The sequence below is a fragment of the Geospiza fortis genome, unplaced genomic scaffold (genome assembly GCF_000277835.1).
Source record: "Geospiza fortis unplaced genomic scaffold, GeoFor_1.0 scaffold138, whole genome shotgun sequence".
Taxonomy (NCBI): domain Eukaryota; kingdom Metazoa; phylum Chordata; class Aves; order Passeriformes; family Thraupidae; genus Geospiza; species Geospiza fortis.
The window spans coordinates 11208885-11234887 of NW_005054307.1; the positions used below are offsets into that span (position 1 = coordinate 11208885).

At 37.0% G+C, this 26003-nt stretch overlaps 1 protein-coding gene across 1 annotated transcript in view; it reads left to right on the plus strand.

Annotated features, from left to right (window-relative positions):
• The window catches only part of PLXDC2 (plexin domain containing 2), a 255390-nt gene that overhangs the window by 103815 nt on the left and 125572 nt on the right, over positions 1 to 26003 (plus strand). Inside the window, exon 2 of the mRNA XM_031066745.1 lies at positions 11002 to 11213. Within this exon, the coding sequence (XP_030922605.1) occupies positions 11002 to 11213 (212 nt within the window). The remainder of the gene's footprint in view (positions 1 to 11001; positions 11214 to 26003) is intronic.

The window sequence follows — 26003 nt, forward strand, 5'->3', positions numbered from 1 at the left end:
CCAGATTTTGACTTTTTTTTACCAACTCATTCTGTACATGGATATTCTTGTCTTTATTTAGTAATTAAACACTGAAATGTCTTTTTATCTAAAAAACTTCTAAACCACTCTATTTTCTCTCTTACTTAAAGATATTTTTCTCTTTTCTCCTTTGAATTTGCCTTCTAGCTAGTAAAAATAAAGAACCTGAGCAACAGTTTGAGTGAGTGGCTGCATAAAGTGTAAATGCTTGGGTGATTGCCCAGTAGAAAACCAACCATTTTGTGAAGAAGGTCTTTTCCTCATAGAGTCATTCCTTCAGCTCTCTGTGGGCACTAGGCAGTGTTTGCATGCATCCAATCACTGAGTCTATCAGGTCTGAGTTCCTATAAGCTCAGCTTCATTTTGAAAATAAGCTCGCCCTAAACATTTAAGTACATTTGTATTTTTAAGGAATATGCTGAACTCTCTTGTTCCATGTGTCATGTCTATTTTCTTACCCTCTGAAAAGTAAAATAACATATTCTTCATATGATGATTAATGTGTGATGATCTTCACACATTACATAATGTCCCATCTTCCACTGGCAGAGCAGAGAGTTGCAAATCTGTCCCCTCATAAAGTGTAGACTGATGTCATTTAAGCTGGCTCATCCCTGCACAGCTTCTAAAACACCATGTGCTTTGCAACAGTAATGGCAGTATCCATTTCTGCCTCCTTTAAAAAAAAAATACACAGATGAAATGTATGTCCACAGCATGCTAAAAAACCCACCCCAGCAGGAGTGCTGCAAAGCTGATAATATTTTAATGCTGTGGTTGAATTGGAAATTGTTTAATATAGAAGGAAAAATCCACATTTATTCAGTCTTCTCCCAGAATATGTGTATTCAAATGTCTAAGTTCCTCATAACTTGTGTATATTAAAAGTGGATGCCAGCAATGCAGTTCCCTAATTTTACTTTGGTACAGTGGGAATGCATGTAAGCAGTGTCAAATGTAACATACATTAAAAAAAACAGGTTTTATCTGTAAATTCTAAAATGCCCTTATAGGAATTGAGTCATTCCAATCCTGTTCATCAGTTAAAAACTTTGAAAACTTGCCCTTCCTGCACTTCAATCCCCAGAGCTGCACAATCCACAGCCCCAGCTCGTCTGCCGTTTGGGAGAAGACAAGGGCCATATTCAATACTCCATGTATCAGGCAGTCCAAGTCAACATTTTCTGGATAATTTCATTGCTTTGACAAGTTGCAAGATCGATGCAGTATTTTATCTTCTGTTTCTCCAGTATCTCTGCCAGTTTTTAAAGGGTTTATTTCTTTTCTCCAAAACAAAGAATGTCTTTCTATCATTTGTATCTCAAACAGGCTTAATTTGTATTTTTCTGCCTCTGTTTTCTGATGGTTTTAATACAGCTGTTCTTTGACTCTAAATGCATTTCTATAAAAATTCCTCCTTAATCTATTTTTTTTTTTGGTCTCACATCAAGTCTAGCAAGACAGATTTTGTGCCAGAGTTTAAAAACAATCTCTGCTCTAATTTCCTCCCATTAGTGTGCTAGAAACATGATGTTTTTCTTCAGCAGATATCCTGATCTACAATTTCAGCTGATTTTAGCTGAAGCTAAAATGATAATTTCTCCAGAAAATAAAAAAAAAATAAAAAAACTGAAGGCATTTAGACCCATTGTGATTTCAGTGACAAATTTAATCTTCATTAGACAAGACAGAAAATACTTTGCCAAGAGAGAGACTGGAAGAAATAAGCAATGGCCTTTTAGTAATAAAATAGTACATAGCTATTATCTAGTGCTTTTCATTAGTAACACAGACCGTGTGTAAGAGAGAAAGTTAGTTTCATTATCTGCATCTTACAGATTGCAAAAGAGGCATTCATTGAGCTATTATGAAAAAAATACTAAAAAATATAAGAAACTGCTCTTTTACAGCATATATTTAGTTTCCTTCAGAGAATCCATCTCTACACTATATGTATTACTATAATTACTTAGGTTTCTCTTATGCTTCTTCAAAAAATTGAAAAGTTCTGACTTCTCTAGTGTCTGCTCTTACAGAGGACCATATCTATGGTGCTGCACTGGGCCAGATTGGATCCCTTATTATTTAGAATCCCTACTATGTTGTCAGAAGTCCTTAGAACACTTACTTCATGCATCTGAGTGAAAATAGAAGGTAATAAGTCTTCTTTTTTAAAGTTTTTTCCATTATTTTGGAACAAAATATGCACAAAGGAGGGAACTGGGTAAATATAGAGAGAAATGTAAGTTGAACAGCAATTTCAAGTTGAGGGTGACGAGACCTTGAAATAAGATTCTATGTCTTTTTTTATTGAAATACTATTTTCATTTCTTGACCATCCCATCTCCACAAAAAAGAAAAAAAAGACATCACAGACAGAACATCATAATTCAGTGTATCTATAAAGGCATGAAAATCTTAAGAATTGTAAAGTACTAGCATTTAATGTATTTTTCAATCATTGCTAACCTAAACATGTAACCATACCATATAAGCCCAGTGAGACCACCTTTACTTCTCCTGACCCTTGAAGCAACTCTCTGTTTGAACATGACAATTTATTTCTTTTACTTTTTGCAGGAAATTCCATGAAAAACATCTTGACACCACAGTGTAGTGAGTTCTGGCACTAAGCCTTTGCTGTTTATTAAATGAATTCATTAATTCTACAAATGATCAATCTGTTTACTTGTAGCTGGATTAATCTTTCTTAATCCTGAATCATTGTTTGTCTAGGAAGACTTTGTGTGCAGAAAATGAAAGAAGATATTTAGTTTCCTTGTTTGATCCATAATGAAAGTGAAGGGGTTTAAATTTATGGCTCTGATGGAAATCAATTTGTGGTCTTGAGCTGAAAAGAAGTCCAAGTTATGTCTCCATAAACTGCAGTAAATTTTAATTTCCCCATCTTCAAAAAATTCTCTTTTGCCACTCTACTGGAAGAAAAATAATGCAGTTTTTTCGTCAGCTTTTATAACATCAGATTATTATTACATTCTCTGCTACATGTTTCTGGCTTGTTCATTTTCCAGTTTTCCAGATCCTGAGCTCTGTGAAACATCTACTACTGCAAACCACTTCCTTTCCCCTCCTGTGTTGGGGGCAGAGGGGATTGAGGATGCAGAGAGAGAAATGTGCCATATTTAAGTCATGCTGGGGTTACATTGCATGATCTGCCTTTCTTTGAAGTGTCCAGGACGTGTTGAGTTCTCAGAAGTGTCACTCTGTATGCAGGCGTACTTTGGCACACTGCCACAAACTCATTAATAAAATAAGTCTGCTTGGAGATAGTAAGAGGCTTAGGAGTTTGCCCTTGTTTGAGACAAACTTACCAAGGGTGGTTTCAGTCTGTTGGGCGCCACTGACTAGGGAGGAGAGGAGATCCTTCATCTGTGTGCCATCAGTGTTTGTTGTACCTGATGAGGCATTATGCCATTGTGCCGACTTTCTTCTTTTATTTCCACTTCCTTCTTTTATTTCCACTTCCTTCTTTTATTTCCACTGTGCCAGGTTGCTCAGACTGTAACCTGCGCCCCGGAGGTAACATTGCCTGTACCTGTATGTGTGGGCAGCTCCATGTGTTGGTGTGTGAGCCCTGTTGTCTGTCTCTCTTTGCTTGAGCACCCCAATCCTGTGTGGCTGCCTTTGGGGTGAATGATTGATCCTTGTGCCTGATTCAAAGTCAGCCTGACAGGGCTATCCAGGGAGCCAGTTACCCTCTGGTGCTGCTCCAGCCCCAGGGAGTGACAGGCCTGTGGTGTCTTGGCCAGAGCAGTGTCCCTGCAATCGCTGTTCTTTCCTCTGCACGCTGCTGTGCAGAGACACTGCGTGTGCTGCCTGTGCTAATCCATTTTTGGAGCAATGGGCTTCCTTCTGCCTTAGCCTTTGGCTTTTCCTCAGGCTAAAACTGAAGATAACCCTTCTACCAAAGCTGCATTTGGCACTATCCGCTCAGAAGAGCATAATTAGCCAAGCTAGCACAGGTTCTTACATCCCAGTTAGTTACTGTCTCCTTTCTCAACAAGTCATGCAAAATGAGTTCCAGACAGATGCTGCAGCTCAACCTATGAATACCTAGTTCACTTTTTGTATGCTTTTCTCTCATATCCTCAGGTTGTTCTAGTGTCTGGGTTTGCTAGAGCCTTCAGGAAAAAGAAAGATGCCTTCAAGTTGGAACAGTGAAGTGAATGCGTAGGAGACAGCTCTAATGCTACTGTCCAATACCAGCAATCATACTGTAACCCAGTTACTGACCAGAAAAAAAAGAAAAAAAAACTTCTTTACAATGTGTTTAAATAAGGTACTGTTGGTATTAGTATTCTCTGGCAAACCTTTGAATTGAGTTTGGAAAAGCAAGAATTTGCATATAAATAGAATATTATAGAGAGATCTCTATTTCTCTTGGCAGGGCATTTTTTTTTTTGTTGAATTCTTTACTTTTTACTGCTTTTGAAATAAATAATTCTGTAGTTTAGCAAGGGTTTGTGTTATAGGGGAGTTTGGACAGAAAATACATAAACTACACGTGAATGAACATTTTGACATTATTGGTACAAATTAATCAGAAAGCATCAAATTATTTAAAATTTGTTTACTTCCTTTTCTATGCTGTAAATGATAATGCACAAGAACATAAAATTATTAAAAGTGTGAGTTATGCTCCAGGTACATAAGAACATTATAGATATACTTTGTTTTGGAAGCTCAGTATGTGCTAAATATTCATCTATATACAGTTGGGGGTCTGCATTACTGATAATTATTGCAAGTGCTACTGGAGAGGTGGATATAGAACATATTAGTATAGGGTGCAAAGATTAAGTGAATAGTACTCAAATTGAATTTGCCATGGCTGGGCATCTAAGTCTATTAGAGCTCCTTTTCTTTTTTTTTTCTTTTATTTTGTAAGGAAAGACTAAACCAGAATCAATTCCAACTTCATTATCTTTCTTTTCAAGGTGATTTTGTCTTCCTATCTCCAAAAGGAGAGAGCTGACATAAAGGATTACACTCCACATTGTTAGCTTAAGCATAATTGTGTTTTTATCATTCTAAAAATAATACAAAAAAGGTTTGCAAGGGTGGGATGCAGCTGTGCGTAAGATTTGTAAGCACCTAGTAGGTGTGAAATGTTTTATGCCTTCCACTTGTTAAAATCAGCCTTCTCTAGACTCTTGTTCTAAGCTCAGATGTGAAAGTAACTTAAATCCTTCTAGAATATGTGTGCAAAAAAAATTAACCACTTTTTTTTCCTTTTTAAATCTTCTTTCTACTAAAATAGCTTCAAAATCTTGATACTGGCTGGGTTTTTGGTGATGACTGATATGACTGTGTACCAACAAAAATTCTCTCCCTCCTCTTACTATCCAGCATCTTTGACACTCCAAGCCTTCTTTGAGACATAAGTTGTGTTTTTTTGGTTCTGTATGTGTCCAGTTAGCAATAAATTTAAATCTTGGTCCCCAGGTGGAACTGATAAAAAAGAATAAAAAAATAAATCTATAAGAAATTATAAAGCCATAATCAGATTGCTTGTAAATTCAATGTGCAAATTATTGTGTTTATGTATCTGGAGAATATGAGTGAAGCTGGAATTTAACAATATAGCCTCAATGTTGATTTAGGCTTATCAAAGTAACAGTATTATTACCAGTGGACTCAGGTCTTGGCTTTACTTATACCATTTTAATTTATCTGTATGATTACATAAATATTTACAAAGTGAAAGTAAATCAGGCAATTAAAACAAACAAACAAAAATTTTTAAAACAAAAAACAAAACACACCAGTGCACTACAAAAACTCTGCCTGCAGCAATTCTAGTTGTGACAAAGATAAAGTTCTGGAAGTGTGGTAATATGCTCTTTGGGACCGCTTGTAGTGGAGAAAAATAATTATTGAATAGAAAGCAGTTGCAAAGGGGAAGGTCTGAGTTCATATTGTTGATAAAATGGATGTGGAGGGAAATTGCCAGTTATGTTATTTTCCTGCCATAATACCCATTGTTATTGATACTGATTCTGTATTGGACATGAGTCTTAGTTACTACTTATTATGTAATTGCAAGGAAAACGTACCTCGAGCTAGTGTTATTATTTTGGACATTATTTTTTTGTTCTGAGCAAACAATTCAACATCAGTACAGTGATCATCATCTTCCATCATTCAGAGTTTTATCATTATTGACCTCTGATTCCCTTTGCAGGCCTCATAAATTCTCATCTCTAGCTGGGAAAAATAGGATCATGCTATGCATTATTTCCCCACATATTATTACAATTCTGTTAGCAGTTTCAGACAAGCTTTAAAAAGAAACTATGACAATCTGGTCTTTTGTTGGTTTACCCAAATCATGACCTAAATTGACACAGCTATTTGTGTGCTAATTATCAGTGTGGGATAGATTTTACAAATCATGCTATTTTTTAATTTATTAAGAAATGTATCATTATCAAGAACATTGAAAGTCAAGTTTATCTATCTTTCCTAAATTATGGTCAGAAATATGGAATTGGTCCTAGGCCCATGAATCAGGTACAGATGAAGAAAAAAGTCTCTATTTTGTTGAGATGTTCATAGGAAAAGTTAATTTAAAGTAGAAATTTTCCTTTCTTTGACACATATGACTGATTTCTGCTGTGATAATCATAATTTAATATATAAGTCCTGTACCTGGAGAATCCTTTAAAGGTATGTTTATGTTTGGAAAGAGTCTATAACTTCATGGGACTAGTATTCGTATCTTTCATCAATATTTTTTTGGTCTCTCACCCTTACTGAAAGGGTCATAATAGAAATAAAGACTCATAAGACAGGCTGTAGAAAGTTCCTTAAGCTAAAGTGGTATCATGGCATTTTCTGTCCCTTGATGAAAAAATTTGTGTATTTCATACTTGATTTTGCTGGCATTTGGGCTGCGGCATATTTAGAAAGTTGATCATGTATCTCACAAGCAATCTTCTGAATACAGGTTTCAATGTGTGAGTATTTCTAGTCTTTAAAAAAAAATCCTGCTGATTATGATGCATTTATGAAATTAGTCAAATTGCAGAGTTGGCTTAAATGTGTGCAATCATGAAATAACACACACATTTCAGAAATGCAATTCCGAAATTCTGATGTGCTGAAACACTCCACAAAATTTTGTTTGAACTTTTGGAAAAGGCTGGGGGGGAAACCCAAAACTAGTTGAATGAATGGAAGAAGATTTATGCATTTGCCTTTTTTTTTCCCCAAAGAAGGTTTCTTTCTCCTTTGGTTACATTGCCACCCATTTAAAAAAAAAAAAGTTTCTTTTTTGTCGTTTCTTCCTTATAAATAAAACTTTATGTAGCCCCGACTTCTTGCAAAATCAGAGCTGTCTTACTTGTCAGGTTCAGCTGTTGCATTTTGGCCCTATTTGGTTAGAATTTCTCCCTTTTCTTTGAGGGCAGGCTTAGCAAAACAGAGAACCTATGTCCCCACCACATCTAGGTGTCTTCTTCCCTTTCAGCAAATCTTTCTTGTATAGCCCAGCATTTCTGATCTGTTAGAGCCAAGTTTTGCATCTCTGTTCATACAAGTGGAACAAGTTGCTACCCATCTGTGCTTGCCAATATTGTGATTTTATTATAAATCAGACATTACAGCATTTGGCTTCTTTTCAATTGATTTGAATGACATCTTCTCCTTCAGTGTTAATTAAAGCAAGAACTCCAAGATCTAAAAGATAAGACTATAATACTATAATACATTTCCTCTAAAATGCCTTTTATGTGACTTTGTTTTTTAGCAACATAGAGATTTCAACCAGAAACATCAAACAGTTCTAACTTGCAAAGTGTTGGAATTTTAGGTCTCTGAATGCCCTTTCTTATGGGATGCCCTCTTTTAGAACTTAAAAATAGTTTATCTATCCATTACCTGAAAATTTATATAAGTTTTATTTACATAAAAGTAAAACATCCTGTTCAGCCTATTTCAAAAATGTTTATCATTTTCTCAGCATTAGAGATCTGCTGAGATAAACAAAGAGAACATTCTGGAGCAGAGCTGGTCCAGCCAAGTTCATCACCCCTCTCTCTCCTGTGTAGTTAAAGGAAAAGGTTTAATGAAAGAGAAATCTCACAGTATGTTTCTTTATTTATTACTTGAAATCACATCCAGATTTTATCTCATGTTGTAGCTCAGTATCCTCACATTGCCAGACCAGGACAGTTAACTAGTCTATTGATAGCAGGTTTTACAGATTTTACAGTGAAAAAATCTCCAAAGATTAGTTTTAAACTGAATAGTAATCACTTCCTGCATTTAATTCTTGCTACTATTCAATTTAGAAGGATATCATGCAGTCTGAATACAGTTAGATGATTCTAAACCTTCCTTATGTCAGTATAGCTTGTACCTGTAAAAAAATGTTTATGAGTGTAATGGCAGAAACAGTCTTTTTAAAACATTTTCTATGTTTCAATGAGAAAAACCATGTAATTAACAATTTAAAAGGGGGTAAAAATTGTGCACTAATGACACCAAAAATCTCTGTAATGGGGAATGGGCAAGCCAAATTTTGCAGATACCATGATACAATTATACCATAAAAGAAATTATGGAGAAAATTGTGTAGAATTTCCAAGCCAATGGAAATACCCAAACACACTTCTTTCCTTCTCACCATCATTACATTATTATAATTTTAAAAACCTATTTATGTTACGAACACCTTAAAGGTTAGAAACTTCATTCATTTTTATTCAGGATTTGGGAGAACAAGGTGTAATTGATTTTCTTTATAAATGGGTCTCAACTTAAGGTGAATGGGATTTTAAACCCTCCCCTAACTTTCACTTGTGCTATTTGCTATTTTAGGTGATTGTCTTAACACGTCAAACATGTATGATAGCCATGAAAAGAGTAGGCTGGACTGGGGCTGCAAAATGGGGGTGAAATGCTTTTTTTGGGTCTTTCTGAGTGTGGGTTTTGAGCCACCAAGGCCAGGCAGGAAAGGTGTTTCAGGGGAAGGGAAAGGGGCGGCGCAGACATAGCTGAGGTGCTGTGCCCTGTGTGCCCTGGTCTGTAGGTGCGTGGTGACCCCCAGGGCTTGCAGAAGGTGCTGTGGTGTCCCTGTGCCCCAGCCTCGGTGGCAGCAGGGGACAAACTCTGCCTCCCTGGAGCCAGCCCCAGGCACAGGCAGGGAGCCCTGCCTGCTCATGGCTCTGAGCAGTTTGCCATGTCCTACACTTCCCAATCCCCATAACAGCATGGTGAAGCTGAAGCAGGGAGGGCTGCTTTGAATAAATTTTGATAAGGAATGTGGAGGAATAAATAAGTTAGTTCACCCGCTGAGCTGTCCCTCTGCATTGGGCTGCTGACTGTCTGATAAAACATGGAGCACAGTAGCAATTTGTTGAAGTCAATGTTCTAAGGCTTTTAAGACATGCAAGGAAACAGGCTTCAAAAAGCCACCTATTAAAAGAAAAGAGGTCTGATTCCTTGGGGTCTGAGCAAAGATATGGCCTGAGATTTCTTGTTTTGCATGTCAATTAAATTCTCATTTATCTAGCTGACAAAACACCTTCATCAGACATAATTTCAGCTTGGCTGAAACTGATCAAATAACCTAGGAAATGAGTTTAGTAGATTTGGGAGAATTTGATAGAAAAATGGAACCACATAGAGCCTAAAGTGTATTAGATATTGTTTCTGTATTGTAAGACTTTCTGGTCTGCCAAGAACAATGTCTGACAGATTTTCCTATACCCATGGCTCCTGTACCTGTATCTGCTGTGATGCAGGAAAACCTCACTTTTTTAAACCTTTGATAGCTAATTTTCTATTTGTCCATCTCTTCTGTACTTTGACAATGTGTGTTGCTCATTAAGGACCTTGGAAGTTGTGCCATCTTTTGTTTAGAAGATTCTCTTTAAAAAAGCAATGGAAGTATTTCTGCATATAATTGTTTACTGGTCTATCCTTTCAGCATTTGCCTTTACCACTCCTTTTGAGATGTCTGGTTTTTTCTGGTTTTTAGACCAAATCACCTTCTTCCTGGCCCATCAAAAGCACAGAGCACCCCTCTACTTGTCTTTTAGACACAAAGACAATATGAAAAGCATATCTGATTTTTAGTGCAAAATATGCAAACTTACTTTACTCTCTCTTGATGGTGGTAACAAAAATAAATTAACAGAAAAATACTTTGACAGGGTTTTGGATTGGGCAAAATGAAAACTTCCGAAGAATTAATGGTTTTGTCTGCTGATGGTTTTATAGGTTTGTTTGGCTGATAGTTTTACTAGTATGAAAAAGTTGCAAATGAGCATGAAAATGTCCAAAACTAATATGTTGAACACACCACCCAACTGCTCATCTCTTGCAGAAGATATAGTGGGCGTCTGCAGACTTCACACATCATTCATGTTTATCACGTATACAGCAGGACAGCTTTATTTATGAACTGGAACAGCTGTTTATGAGAATTTCACATCTTTCATAATGTTTATTTGCCTTTCACCATGGCTTCCAAGCTCTTTCAACATAAAATCAGTAAGAAAACCTAAGTCTGTACAAGAGTTTCTCTGTCTCTTCTACATTTGTTTTCTTAGGTGATGAAAATATTTTTTTTTAGACTTATTCCATTTTGAAAAGTGTCAGCTATGGGTAAACATGTATTAAAGTTAAAAATGTTACAGGAAAAGATTTTCCCAGACAGAAAACAAGCAGAAAAATAAAACAGTTAGGATGTTTAGATGAGTCTACAAAACTTAGTCCAAAATTCCTTAATGTTGTAGAAGTATAATAGTTCTTTTAAACACTTACCATAAAATCTTTATAAGGGATACAAATAGCTATTTTATGGAGTGTTCAAAACCTTTATAAAAGTTGTTTTCAATTTCAATTATGATTTATTTTTATTTATAATTTATTTTCAATTATGATTAGCAACCCAATGTTCTGTTCACTTACTACATTCGTTTGTTTTGCCTTTCTTTTCTTGTCGAACAGGTGTGTTTTATGAAGTTGTTCAGAGCTTCCCTCGAGTGGAGGAAAATGTGGAGGTGGATTCATTTGTAAGCAGCCACAGGTGGAGAAGGCACTCAGAGTCCCTCAAATCCGTGGACACCAACAGAGCCAGCATGGGGCAGGATTCCTTGGAGCCAGGGGGTTTCACAGACCTGCTGCTTGAGGAGGGACATGACAACACCACACAGATTGAGGTAGATATTCATTTCATCTAATTCATTTTATTGTCTTTGACTGGGAGTAAGTGAAAAACTAGGACATTTCCTTCAGGGTATTCAAGCACTTTTGGGGAGCAGTACCTCTGGTCTTTGCCCTTGTGAACCTATCAGCACATGGAAGCTGGAGTTTTTTCTTGTCCTGTGGCTGGAGCCTGTCCTTTATGACTTTTGAAGACAGTCTCTTGAGGATGTTTGCTATTTTGATGGAAAACAGTTAAGGGAAGTCCCATGTATTAGCAGTTCTTGCTAAAAAACTGGAAAAGGAAGTAGTAGTAAAGCAGAATAAAATTGAATTCTTTTTTGGAGTTGATGTAAACACCTGAATTTGCAAGACTTTGCCTGATCTTTCTGGAGAGTGATATCCAGGCACAAAGGGGAAAAGACCCTAGAGTAATGAAAAATTGGAAGAAAATTCAGGTTGGTGATTGAAAAAAAATTGCATACTGTTTGATTTTTAGTCTTCCAAATAATAAGATGGATTGAGTCCATCTTTGTGAAGCCTTGGGACATTCTCCCTCTGTTTTATAGTGTCATTCAACCTCTAATTTCTTATTTAGCTGCCAGATAGCTCTCTGTCCTGTTTTCTTTCGTTCTTTTGTTGTTGTGGTGGTGGAGTTTTTTTAAGTATTGAATTTTGGGGGTTTCCTGTTAATAAAATCTGCATCCTGTTTTTCAATAAAATACAACTTGGAATAAACTACACTTAACATCTTCAGTCATTATAATCTGCTTCCAAAACAACAGTGTTGGGGTTTTTTTCAGTTCCAAGAAGCTCACTCTCAGCGAAAAAAAATGCAGATTTCAGGTTTTGGGTTGTTACTTACACAATGCAATATAAAACCCATCTGTAGAGACAATGGAATCTCTACTTCATGAGCAAAAAAAAAGTGCTTTCAGAGAGGTGTGTTTTGTGCTTGTTGTTTTTAAGGTTCCCAGTTTGCACAGCACTAATTACACTTCCTCTTGTGCCAACATGAAAGTCACTGGTTGGTAAATTGTAGTTTTGAATTTCATGTTGATTTTTAGCTCTCTTTTTGTCTCGTGTAATCCCCATCTGCCCATACTTGTAGCAATTATTTTGGGCTACAAAGCAGATCAGTCTTGCTTCTAGTTATTTTAGCAGGAAAAGAGCAAGCTGTCTCGGGTACAGGGAAGTTTTAGTTAGCTGATCTTCATGTGGCTTAGCCCATAGATCCCTATGCAGTGTTTCCATTCGGTTGGGTTCCAAGCTCTTATGAAGCAAAATGATCAGATGTCCCCCTCTAACACTTATGTATAGCAAGACTTGGGGAACAAAAATGAATGCTTGTAAATGGATATACATAGATTGGTATTTTTCCAGGAACATCTTTCCTGACAGATTAATGTCTTTTGAGTGTCTTAACCTGAAAAGTTTATTGAATTCAGGTTTTGTGTTCTGTCTCAAACCTCTTTTTTCTAAGGTCTTTTCAGCACAATAAGATAACGGAGTTGCGGTTTTACACATTATCGGATTCCATTGAAAATCCGCACTACAACACAGGCATCTCACAAAAACCCCTTGATGCCTGGCCTTATGGAGGAGGTAGAGTATACAACAGAAATCCATGGAGGAAGAATCCATATGTTGCAGTCTTCTGCAGCTTGGCAGCTTATCAGCAGTGCTGGAGAGCTTATTGATTATTTTAATTCCTTGTTCTGTGCACATTGCAGTGCTTGCTAAAGAAAATCCACAGAATAAGTATTAGCTGCCACTTACATTTAGTGATGCTACAGGATGATGACATCCCTCCTTTACAGATACTGTTTTTTACAGATACTGTTTTCTCTAAAGTGTTTTGTAGGCTTACCATGCAAATGCAGACTTCTTTAATATGAGGACTGACAGTGATGAGCATGTTTTCACTTGATAGTGTTTGCTGTCCTTCTTTATAATGATGAGTTTCTTTTCTCTCCAGGTTTATAAACCCAAACCCTTTCTCTCTCACCTCTATCCATCCTTTTTTCTTTTTTTTGGCAAAAAAAAACCCCAAAGCAAAACAAAACCCCCAAACCAACAACAAAACCAAAACTAAAGTAAATAAAACAAATAAACAAAACAAAACCCACCAAAAAAAAAACCCACAAAAACCAAAAGAGCCAAGGAAAAAAGGGAAGGCAGTAGGCAGAAATTTCTGGACACTATTTAAAATTAAATATTGCTTGAGTTATCAATCCATGTAGTCATAAGGTAAAAAGTGATAAAATCAAGCCTGTGTGGGGCAGAGCTTAGTTCTACTGGATTGCTGTTTATTTTAAGATAATGACACTTTTGATTAATTTTTTTTCCCATTGGAGTTACTGGAATTGTTCTGTAACTTCACTGGATCAGCCATCAGCCCTGATCTGGAGGTTATTTTAACATCAGCTTGAGTGGGAGCATGAAGTGCAGGTCTTCTAAAGCTCTTCATACAAGTGCGTTGTAGATTGGTTCATCACACCTGTCCATTAGTCAGCGTGGACCTCCTCCTGTGCATGGGAAAGATGATAATGGTGAGAGTCTCTTTAGGGTACAACCTCTCTGGTCCAAAAAATGGAGCAGTGTAGCCACCAGGGAGCCCTGGTGTCTCTCTTCACATCTCTGTTTTGTCTCCTGCATTTTTTTTGGATCTGTGATTCAGGAAAGGACTCGTACAAAATGATGTACACATTCATGTACCTTTTTTAAGGTAAGCAGTTCTCTTGAACTGCTCTTGAACTAAATTGCAGAGACTAGAAGAAGCAGTGGTTATAACCATTTGACGTGCGGGGCCTTCAGAAAAGGGCAGGGCCTGGGGAAGAAGAAGGTAAGACCTCCAAGTCCCATTGTGTTGCTGGACAATAGGAATGTTGTGGTGCCACAAACCCACAAGGATGGATGTTGCCAAAAGAAAAGCAAAGGACATAAGTTTTTGCTGCAGGCCAGATAGGAGCCCTGATAGCTAACTATAAATTATAGAGTAAAATTAATATATAACACTCTTAAAGCAGTACTACTGTCTTGAAAGTACTCCTCCTACTTTAGAAGGAGGTGTACTTATAGTGTGCCAATTAGAGACTATAAGGTTGCAAATCCAAAAAGCCTCCCAAGATGGAGGTTAGTCCCATTTGCTTTATTTGCAATTGGTACTCTAGAGCTCAAAGGCAGAGTAGGGTCATATTCTATAAGAGACTTATTATATTTTCATTCCCATTACATTAAATAGCTAAAGAGAGAGAGAGAAAGCTCTTAAGAGGCATAAAATAGTGACATAAAAATAGTGAAATCTTATACAGATGGGTGCAAATGTTACAGTCTGAGAGAAATGCCCAAAGCAGATAGCCTTGGACAGGTAAAGCAATATGCTGTCAGTCATCTAACCCAACTGTAAGGGACAGCCCTAAAATACAGGATTCTGGTGATGCACTGCAACAAGTTGTCTTCTTGGCTTCATGGCAAATGAGAGTTTCAGGTCTCCATTGAAGATAGGAGCATCCATGGCTGAGCATTATTTCTTCCCAAGGGTCACAAAGCCAAACATTAAAGCCTGCTGCCTGGAATAACTTTGGGACTGTCAGAATTCTTCTTTCTAGAAATTTTGCTTCTCAAATTTCTGGGATTGCACAATATCATGATTTCAAGGCTAGCTTTCCTTTTTTTTTCTTCCCATCTATCTTAAGATTCTTCTCTCTTGTTTTGAGGGTCAGGGTTGCTTTGGGTTTTTGCTTGTTGTGTATTTCTACTGCTTTTGTTTATTTGGCTCAGGACATTTAGAAGTGCCTTTTACTTATGATAAATAGAGCTTAGGAAATGCAACATGTCAGGTGGAATTTGTTGCTTCAAACACTATAAGCCCTTGTAAAAGCAGTGAGTGTGAAAATACATCTTCCTGAATATGCGTAGTTTGGCGTGTTTTCTTTCAAGCAGGGAGAAAAATAAGATAAATATACTATGTTTTTTCATATATTCTTGTAAAATAAAAGTACGCTCCATAATCACTCACTTTTATTAAGTAGATTGGTATTAATATTGTTAAAATAAACTCAGCTTCATGGTGATGATGTGACCAGTTGTTCTGTTAATCCCCAAAGGCCTGTGGCCATACCGATAATGAAGGTGGATATCAGAGGTTCTTTCTGCCTGTTTGTTTTTTGCATTACTAGGAAGGAAGTTGATCCCTTCATTTCCCTAGAAAATGAATCTCCTATGGATCCTGGTTGACCAGTATTCACCACTAAAGGATCCACAAATGCATTCCTGTTTTGTCATAGTACTTGCTAATGCAGGTCTGGCTACTGAGAACTGGAAAAGGCTTAATAATTCAATAATATACAACTAATGCATTAATATACAGTTGTGCATTGCACAAATTTTGCATGATATTTTTTCCATATATTAAAATGTGCTTCATTTTTCAAGTGATTTCCTATGGGTTTTGGCTATGTGTAGCTCCATTCAGAACAGACTCTCTGTATGTATAGCTTTGGTCTCTTTATCACAGATCTTCCTTGTGACTGCAGTCACACCAGTGCAGGGTGAAACACTGGCAAGAAAAATACAGAAAAATTGAACTGAAGTGTCTGATATACAGCTTGCATTCTCATGAGCAGAAGGTGAAAAACTTTGCAGAATAACTTTAGATCATGTGAATTACTTTTGAATTTGTTGCCTCTGTATAGAGATACTACATCAAAACAATAGTCTTTCACAAACTTCAAATACCAAAAATAAATCCAGCAATAAAATAATAGATTAAATCATAGTCAAGCTTGAGCTGAGTGCAGTAAAGTTTTATTGCTTTGCACCAGCAAAAATGTGAGGAAAAACATATTTTTTCATATAAAGTCTTAGAACAGAAAGAATGATTGCTGCTGTATGACAGAAGATTCAGTTCTGAGCAAGGACCAGCATGCTAAATCAAACCAAACTCAGCTGTATCTTATTTTCTCCACCCCACCTAACATACTACTTGCAAGCATAGAAAATTGAGGCTGTTTCAGTGCAATTTTTTTTTCTCTATTGAAGTAATTAATTTATTCCTGTGGATGTAACTGATATTTCCTGCTGTGTATTGCTTTTAACTAAAATAGAGTTGTTGCCAACTGAAGTCACCCTTTTTTTTTGTCCTTTCTTTACCTTCTCTAGATGTTGTTTGAAATGTAAATTTTAGCAGCACCTGTAGTTCATAACTGAAAAGCATCTTGCCCCTATTGAAACAACACTTGTGGGTTTCCTACTGATAAAAAAACAGTCTTTTTGCTGGATTTTGCATTCTGATCCAGAGTTTCTGCCCAAAAGAGTACTTCTCCCTTATCAGACTCAGTCACTCATAGAAGTGAAGATGTCTGATTCTGACTGGCAAAAACAACAGAAGGGATTGAGTTTTACAGCCCTTGGGATTTGAGAGCAATTACTCTCAGCTACTGACAGCAGTGTCAGCATGCCCATTGCTGTGTCCCCACTGCAAGTCTGAGCAAGGAAGAAAATAAGTGGTTGAGATTAAATTTCCCTCAGCTGGACAAATGATAAGGCAATTCTGCAATTACTTCCCTAATGCACTGTATTAAAAGTAGAAAAACTTGTCCATGCAAAAGAGAACCTTAAAACTAAAGAGTATTATAATCTCATAGCGAGCTGTCAGTTTGGCCAAGCCTGCCTCTGTTTTGCTCCTGCTTTTATTCTTTTTTTTCTTTTCTTCCCATCCCAACGCTTTAATTGGAGTTGCATTTGGAGGACTTAAAAAGAGCAGTGTTAATAACACTGTATTCTGAAACCATGGTCCTTCCAAATTACTGAAAACCATATTCTGTATTTAAGAAAAAAATCCTTATTATCACAGTTTATTGAGTACTTCTGTTCTTTTTCCTCATCCCAAGTTATGAGTGTCTCCCTTTACTTCTAAAACCTGTTTTCTGACTTGCAATTTTTAGAGCCTTTAATTGCCTGTGTTAAGTTGCCTCCTTACTTACCTTTTAAACTTATAGTTCAAATATTTATATTAAATAGTGTTTGTATCTTCCTTCCCCTGTCAGAGATCCTCAACAGTGCAAGCTAATTTCATAGGCAACATTTCTTGTACAGCCATTTAGTTTAATAATATCAGGGATGCTATTGATTCCTCCACCACTAGGACAGAATCCTTTTCTCAGTGCATAGTCATATGTCAGTGCAGACTGTGAATATCAAAGTAATGCATACTCAGTACAAAGGTTTTACCAGATTTTAGGTTTCGGTTGAAGCGTTTAACATGTAAGTGAGGAGGAAAGAAGCTTTGCAGAACAGGAATAGGCTGTTTCTGTAGAGAGCAAAAGAGCAATACTTTGTTATGAAATTTGTGTTTAAAAAGTTGTGGGGAAAAAACTAGCTAAAAACTTGAAGCAACAATCAGTTTTATTTTTCTTACCTACTTTCTGATGTGGCTTCATTTTAGGAACAGATTCTAGACTATATTATCAAGCTCAAATAATATTTAGCTCTTGACTGAAATAAGAGAAACATTCGATTTTGGTTAAGGTTAATTTAAAGTTCTAAGTCAAGAAATACACTTTAATTGATTTAATTACATGGCTGAAGCTTTTCAGGTCTACTTGCAAAATCATGATCATCACAAAAGTTATATTCACTCTTATTTTCCCTTTTAGGCATGTATAATTATTTCTTGTTCACAGTTAATAATTACTACATCATGTGATTTTTGGTGTATGTGTGGTTTCTGGTGTATGACTCATTCAAGAGAAGGAGGAAAAATGTGGGCTCTTCCAGTAGGCCTGCAAATATTTTTCACAATTTTTGTTCAAACTTCAGTTACCTAGCGTATAGACCTGAAACTTCCGGGGCTAAAACAGCTATGACTGAAATACATGGTTTTACAGTTGAAGGTGGCATTGGACCAGATTTTCAGCCATTCCAGGCCCTATCTTTTGTTGCCTTGGGCTGCATCCGTTGTACCTCTAACACAAATGTCTTGGAGCTTTTAAGCCAGTGTAACTTAAGTCCAGAAGTCTCTGTTGGAACATGTGCTGTTCTCATCTCTGGTGTTTCCATAATGTTCTAGAGGGTTAAACAAATGTCCCTTATGATTCCTTTCTACTGCACAGCATGAAACTGCAAAAGCTCTGAAGCTCCTTGGCACTGAATGTTGTGGATGTCAAAATTTACAGAACGAGGCAAATTCTTGGAATACAAATTTGTCACGGGTTATTAAACAGAGAGGGATTTTCTGAAGGGCAGATTATTGGACCCTAGGGAAAATGGAGAATTGCCATTGTTTGTTTTGGGTCCCCTATGCTTACTGAGCATCACAAAGACAGAATCATAGAATATCCTGGGTTGGAGGGGACCCACAAGTATCATTGAGTCCAATTCTCTTTCCCAGTCAGTTCTGAGGACGATATGAAGATGTTTGACTTAAGAGAGTCAAGCTGTTCTTGTGCTTTTTTTGGTATCCATTTATTAGATTAATTATCATGTTATTATTTTCATATTTGGGAGCTTGAAAGTTACAGTCGAGATTAAGGATGTATTGGAGGAAGGATCTTGGGATATGCTGAAGCAGTGCTGCTGCACTGAAATCATTGTGAATATATCTTTTGTTTTCCATTTAGGAGAATGTTTAGTTGTCATTTTTTTATTGCAGGAGAGATAAAGTTTTGTTTTAAATTATGTAGCTGATATAGTAATTGGAGGCTAAGTTGTATAGAATATTCTTGCTCTATTTTTTTTTTTTTTTTTTTTTGCAAAAGGTTGCTGCTGTTATTTTGGAATGGTTTTATTTGCAATTATCAATAATTTCTTTTAGAAAGTAAGCTTGTTACTTTGGAGATGGAGAATGTAATTTATTTTAACAAAAATGCAATATACATTTTTCAAACTGAGTCAAGGGAAAAAATATGTTTCCTTTTCATGTGATCTTAGGGAAATTTTTTTAACTTTCTCTTCATGTGACATCCTAAGACAAACTAAAATGTCTGGAAATTACTGCTAAATTTTGTATTTAACTGATTATTTTTAGTCATTATAAAAAAGAGCGAGAAAGTGAATTAATCTGGAAAGCAGCACAGATCATACATGAAATGTCCTAATTCTATGCTATTGCTAAATTACACCAAAAGTATGTCACCTGCAATTAGAAACAGAATCTGGAATAATCATTAATTTACTCACTATTTTCTGCTGGGTGTGTTACCAGTGATGTCACACTTTCTAGCCAGCCAGCAGACTGAAATATCACTGTCTTGTTTTTTTCCAGGTTTTCTGTTTCAAAATCGTAAACTAGGCAAACGCCTCATTTATCTTTTTCTTTTGAATATACTGATTGCTTATTTATATCAGGGTCATCTTAATACTTTTACTGGGTCTTGCTGCAATGTTCAGCTGCACTGAATGCATTGCCAACTCTGTAAGAAGTGTTGTAGCAATAAGCCTGTCAATGTTTCCAATATTCTCAATCTAAACTCAAGAAGTGATGGTTTTGCTAATAACTCTGGTATAGCTGGAAAGGGAAAAGGCTGGAGGAAAGATTCATTCTCTATTTCCTTTAAGCTTGGGAGGAGAGGACAGGGAAGGAAAGAAATTAAAAACTAGCTTCCCCATTCCTAAATAAGATAACTCCATTGTAATTCTGAGTTCATTTCCCCATGCTTAGCTACATTGGCACAAAAGGCATTTAATTTAACACATTGAGGAGAATGAATCTTTATAGCAAGGAAGGAGACAGGAAATTCAGAATTTAACAGCATCTGCCTTTGAATTTTCTTAATGATAATAAGATAATGATAGTGAGAAAATGTGAATGCCACATCAATATTTTACTTTTCCATATCCTCATCTCCAGCTTCCTAAAGCATATTCCAGAATGGTAGAACTCATGACTGAAAGGAGCAATGAGCAGAATCAACAGACCTTGTACTTTCTGAATTAATTATTTCAGTCATACATGCCTCAGCTCTTGCTTGCAGGGGTTTGCTGAAAATAGATTCAACTTGTGAAGCTGAATATTGGTGTGGCTGTGAAGACTGGGAAGATCTTTCCTTTCCAGACAATTCTTTCTGACCCTTTTCACCATGTTCACCTGGAGTGTTCTCAAGAGAGGAGACTTGCATCAATTTGGTCATGCAAAAAGCAGATTATGATGTTCCTTTCTACCCATGCGAAGCAGACACCCTTAGCTAATTTAACAGCCCTCAGCAAATTGTGCATAGTTGGTTGGAGCAGGGAGTGAGGGTGAATACATTACCAAGTTGTTTGTGCAGAGGAGTTTAAGTAAAAAGTTGTCGCACTGAGCCACACAATTCTAGTTTGGATAGTACCAGTCCTTAGGGATAGATTTTCAAAGCTGTAGGAATTCTGCTGACATTGATGGATTACTCAGTGTCTCTCCAAATCTTTCACATTTCTTTAATATGGGAAAGTCAATTATCTGTTATCCTAAAACAGTAACAACATGACATGTAAACAAATGGGTCCATTGTTTCAGATTTGGTCAGACACTTCCTATGACTCTCTGTAAATTTAGTATTTATGCCAAAGTCAATGATCTGTCCTCATTGTGATTGTATGAGTTATACAGATTTTGCAAAGAGAATAATAAATGGGGCCAATGCTCAAAATTCATATCAACACGGGGATCAGAGTCAAGAAAGTTCCATTTGTAAAATGCACATTTGTTCTTCCAAAAATGCCAGTTAAATGTTTTCAACTGCTGAAGAAAATGCTGATGAAACACTTCTAGGAGCTGTAATATTTCATACACAGAACAGAAATAACTAATGGAAATACCAGGGATTTATTTGGGTTTTTTCCTTTCTTCTATAACACTGCCATGCATTCATGTGCAGCATGTCTAAGTGTTCACAGAACATCAGTAGAGAAATAGTATACTTATTTCCGGGAAAATTGGCAATAGGAGATATTGGAGAGTGTGCAGCAAATTGCAGTGTGAGTAATGAGGGGGAAAAACCAAAAAAAGAATAGCAAACATGGCACAGGAGTTAACAGAAGTTAGAGAGATGTGACATGGCTACTGGAGGTTTGCTTCATGCATTTGTAGTAAGCTGCATAATTCTTCACAATTTCCTACTACAATTTTCAAATAAAACATCATTTTCTGAGCGTTCTTTCCATAACCTTAGCAACACAAGTAGGAAGAGGTAGAAATTGCAGATGGAAATCCTATCTGTCTGATCTCATCTAGGCGAAGCAGTAAATGTCTTGAGGGATAAAGTGCCAAGATCTCTCAGATGTGTTCTGCTCCAGTACAGATAACAAAGCAAGATGTTTCTCAGGTTCTTCCGGCTCCAGGCAAAATATGGATCCTTCTCTTCTGGTGTATGAAAAGTGTCTTGCAGCTCTAGAAGAGATATAACCTGGCTCCAGTGTGCTACTGCTTAGATCTGGCTTACATAGGTCAGCAACTTGGTGGGTGCTCATTTTGAGGGTATAACTTTGGGGGTATTATATTGGCTGGCACAGTGGATTATAGCAAGTTTGGTGAGGATGTTTGGAATATCTTCATTCCAAAGTCATAAGCTAGTGCCCCCAGTGTCCCTATTTGTCTAGGAAACAAGCCACCTAACTCTTTGTTGAGTCAAAATTACTGGCTATGAAGTTGAAAGAAACAGCAATTCATTCCTGAGAAATTTGGGGTTTTTTTTCAATAAACCTGGAAATAGCATTTTTATTCAATCATTTAGTCTCTAGAAGTGTATACAATATTGAGTTTCTTGTATTATAACAGGCATATTATTCCACCACCTTGAAAATCAAGGTAATTTCTTAAATACACTGCAGAGGTTTTGTTTCTAATAGAAACATTCAGTGAAGGGTAGTACACATCTGTATACTGCTCCAATAATGATCATGAATTTATACTAAATATTAGGTGACTGTTATTGCTAAAAGACACTGGAGTCTGTATGGGTAGGGAATTTCTTGTTTAGTTGTATCTAATATTGAAATTGGAAGTGAAATTCAGCTCTTCAGTTTGGTGACCTAAGTGTAGATGCATGTGGCATAGACAAGAAATGTGCAAGTTTTACCAGGGCATGTAGTGGTAGGAGAGGGGGAAATGGCTTCAAGAAGATAGGTTTAGATGAGATATTAGCAAAAAAGTCTTTGGCATGAGGATGGTAGGGCACTTGAACAGGTTGTCCAGAGCAATTTGGATGACTCATCCCAGGAACATTTCAAGGCCAGGTTGGATGGGCTCTGAGCAACCTGGTCTAGTGGAAAGTGTCCCTGCCCATGGCTGGGGAATTGGAACATGATGATCTGTAAGGTCTCTTCCAATACAAACTATTCTGTGATCACAGTTGGTGGAAATTTAAGGTGAAAGGTGCCTAGCTATAGAGGTCTGATAGAATTTTAGGCTGTGGTTATACTGAATGGTCCACTGCTGGTCTTGTAGGATAAAGGTCAGTTGCAGGTCCTGAATCATATCTGCAATTTTCAGATGGCCCCGCGTTCATCCATGGTCAGTACAGGCAGTGCAGTTAAAGTGTGTATTTGGATTGTTCTTAAGCGGAGCTGAAGGAGCTGGCAAATCTTCACTGACAGCATTAATAGATCTGTGGTTCTGATAAGGTGTGCTTACAAACCTAGCTCCCAGGTAGACAGCTGCACTGAAGTATCCAACCTGCACACCGAATAACATGCTGCTCATCTACCTATTTTTTAATCTGAGTCTGAAGGGAAAAAAATATAGGGTTTTTTGGGTTTGGGTTTTGTTTTTGTTTTTTTTTTTTACAGATATACCAATAAATTGTATCAAGGTCAAAATGTTGAGATTCTTCCTTTCTATTCCCCTCACCCTATCTTACTTGCCATGTCACCAACCCCATACCAGTAAAAAAATATTGATTTGAAACACAAGTAAGATCTTATGTCTTCATCTTTCACTGGTTTTCAGTGCTTAGATGTTTTGCATCCCTTCCATTGCTTGAAATTGTCAAAAGACACCTTTCAAGTCAAAAGTAATTCTGTAGTGCCTTGTGATTTATCTTCTCCGTGTCCTGTATTTAGATGAAAGACAAAAAAGGAAATACAAGTTCATGCAACATTCTACTTTGGATCAATTTACTCTGGAAGAGCAATGTAGATTTAGACACAAGAAAAAATAACATCAAAACCAAACCAATGTGTTAGTATAATTTTGAAATATTTGAGTATATTGGTTCTGCAGCACTCTTGGTTAACTTGAAGGGAGTACTTTTCAGAGACAGCAGAGGGAAGATATTATTTAGCATCCTGATCTTGTCTGGGTAATTGTGAAGTACACAGAGTATTCCTCTTAAAAAAACCCAGTGCATATTCTGCAGAAATCTTGTTTGGAGCCTGATGTCAGGCAAAGGCAGCAACTTGGACACGCCTGTCTAGACAACATGTAACTCATCAAGCATCTCAATTAAATATGATGTCTTAGAGTTGTGGCACGAGAGTTCTCAAGGGATTTATTTATTTTATTGAGCATGACTGCAAGATCTGATAAATAAGCATTTCTGTGACAAGTCCTTAAGAAATGTGGCTGGTGATAACAGTCTGGTAAAACTGTACATAGCATTTTTTTCAATATTCCTCTGTACCCAATCCAGACTGAAATGCTCTTACAGATGTATACAGAAAAAGACATGTGAATAAAGTAAAATGCATAATTTTTCCAAACAAAAGAACAGTAGAAATTTCTAACCCCTTTCATAATCACTGTCTTTGTAGGCCATGAATGGTGATTTTGAAATTTTGCATATTGATTGCTGATTTCAGCCAGTCCCGTGTTTTAGAAACTAAAGATTCATGTGTGTTGTGCATGAAAGCTAAACTAGAAAGTTCTGTGGCTAAAAAAATTTCCAGTTTATTTGCAATCTGTTTAAAACCAGTGTTCCCCAGGGAAGCCACGGTGATGCAGTTTGTCCTGTGTTGCTCAGGTTCTCTGATGGGCATGGTCTATCTATATGCTCACTAGCACACAGCTGGACTGAACAGCATGACTTTGGCATAGACTGGTGCTGAGTGAGGTGTATGTGAGACACCTTTAAAAGCTTCAGAATAAGATTTATCCCTACAGGTAAAATACTACTGCATTAATTAACCCATGCTCCTGCCTGTATCAACTTTGTATTGATCACATATGTTCCGACAACTGATTGCTCTACAATTTTGGCTCCAAACCCTGATGGATCCCCGAAGCACAATATCTACAGCTCAGGAACTGCAACTCATACCAGTGAGCATAGAGGCAGCTTCCTATGCTCTATGGAAAGCCCTGATCAACTACAAACTATACCTGCTAATATCAACTTCATGCTGCAGGTCTGTAACGCTTTCCATACCAATTTATATTTGCCATTTTCCCTCCTCATGTGAGGCCTCAGGGCTCTTGGTTGGGTCTTGGTTGCTGTTTTCCTCGCATCTCTTCCAATAGAGAAGTGCCAAAGAACAGGAAATAAGGATGACTTACATCTCCTGGCATTTGAATATACAGTGGAGGAATACAAAGACTACAGAGAGTTTAAAGTTACTCTAATACTTGGATAAAAAAAAAAAAGAAGAGGGTGTGTAATACTAAATTGAACTTACGTATTTAGGGGATGGAAAAAAAATGCCAAAGTGTGGCTGTAAGTAGGTCAAAGGACATATGCTCAGAAACACACTTTGTCATATTCCACACAGGAAGTGGATCTTAAAAAGACTAAAATACTAAATCTTTAAAAGCTAACTTGACAAAAATGTAGTTATCTATGGTATTATCTGGAGCCATAAGCCCCCAAGAATGGGGCTGGTAACAGATGTGGTGTCATAACCACTAAGGCTGTGTAGTCTAGTCCTGGCAGATCGGTTTTCATGTTTACAGAAAGTTATTTTTACAGTTTCAGTTTCACGAACCCTTCAGTCATTCATACATATCTAAAAATGAGAATATAAACTCTAAAACCTATGTCATAATTACATGAAAATAAAAGTTCTGCTAGACATTTTTTGGGCATTGTATTGAAATAGTTCTTTTTATTTTCTTTTAGTGGAGAGGATGCTACGCAGAGCAGTTAATAAAGATGCATTTTCACAATGCCATTTCTCAGACTTCTGCTCCAGCAAATCAGGAACAAAACTGCATAATAAATATTTCCGTACTGTAATTGGGTTTTGAGTGACTGGTGATTTGGCTTTTTTCCTTTCTTAAGTAAGGCATTGCAGAGATTTTTGCTCTTTTTAAGCTTGTCGCATATGACAAGACAGTCCAAAGGGTTTTATAAGCCTGCTGTAATGACCCCTAAATAGGCTGACAGTTTTATAGCAGTCCCCAAGAGGGAAGCTTCCTTTCAAAAGCAGCTGAATATCATGGACAAGGCAGTGACTCCACATTGAGTTTTCACTAAGCTGCAAAGACTAAATGGCTTTTTGGATTAATAACAGTTTTATGGCATCCTTCTCTTACAGGATGTCTGTCAGCATGTGTGACTCTCCATTATAGGTGCTGTAAGGAGCTCAGAAAAGTGCAGTTTGAAACCTGTGAACTTAAATTGTTACAGAGCTGCATAAAGCCTTGTGTCTGCATGGAGGGGGAGAGATGTGAAATAAATCCTTTATTTCATCCCAGCTGATGACAGCATTTAATGTTTACTATAACAGCCTCTGGGTGTAAATCTGTGAGATTCTGGGCAAAGTGACTTCCATACTGGTCCTGTTGAAAACCTGAGTGTGAGGACTACTGCACACACAGACAATAGGCTTTCAGCACTCTGCAGAGTACTCATGTCACCTCTTCTTGGAGAATATAGTGTGAGATGACATTTTTAATA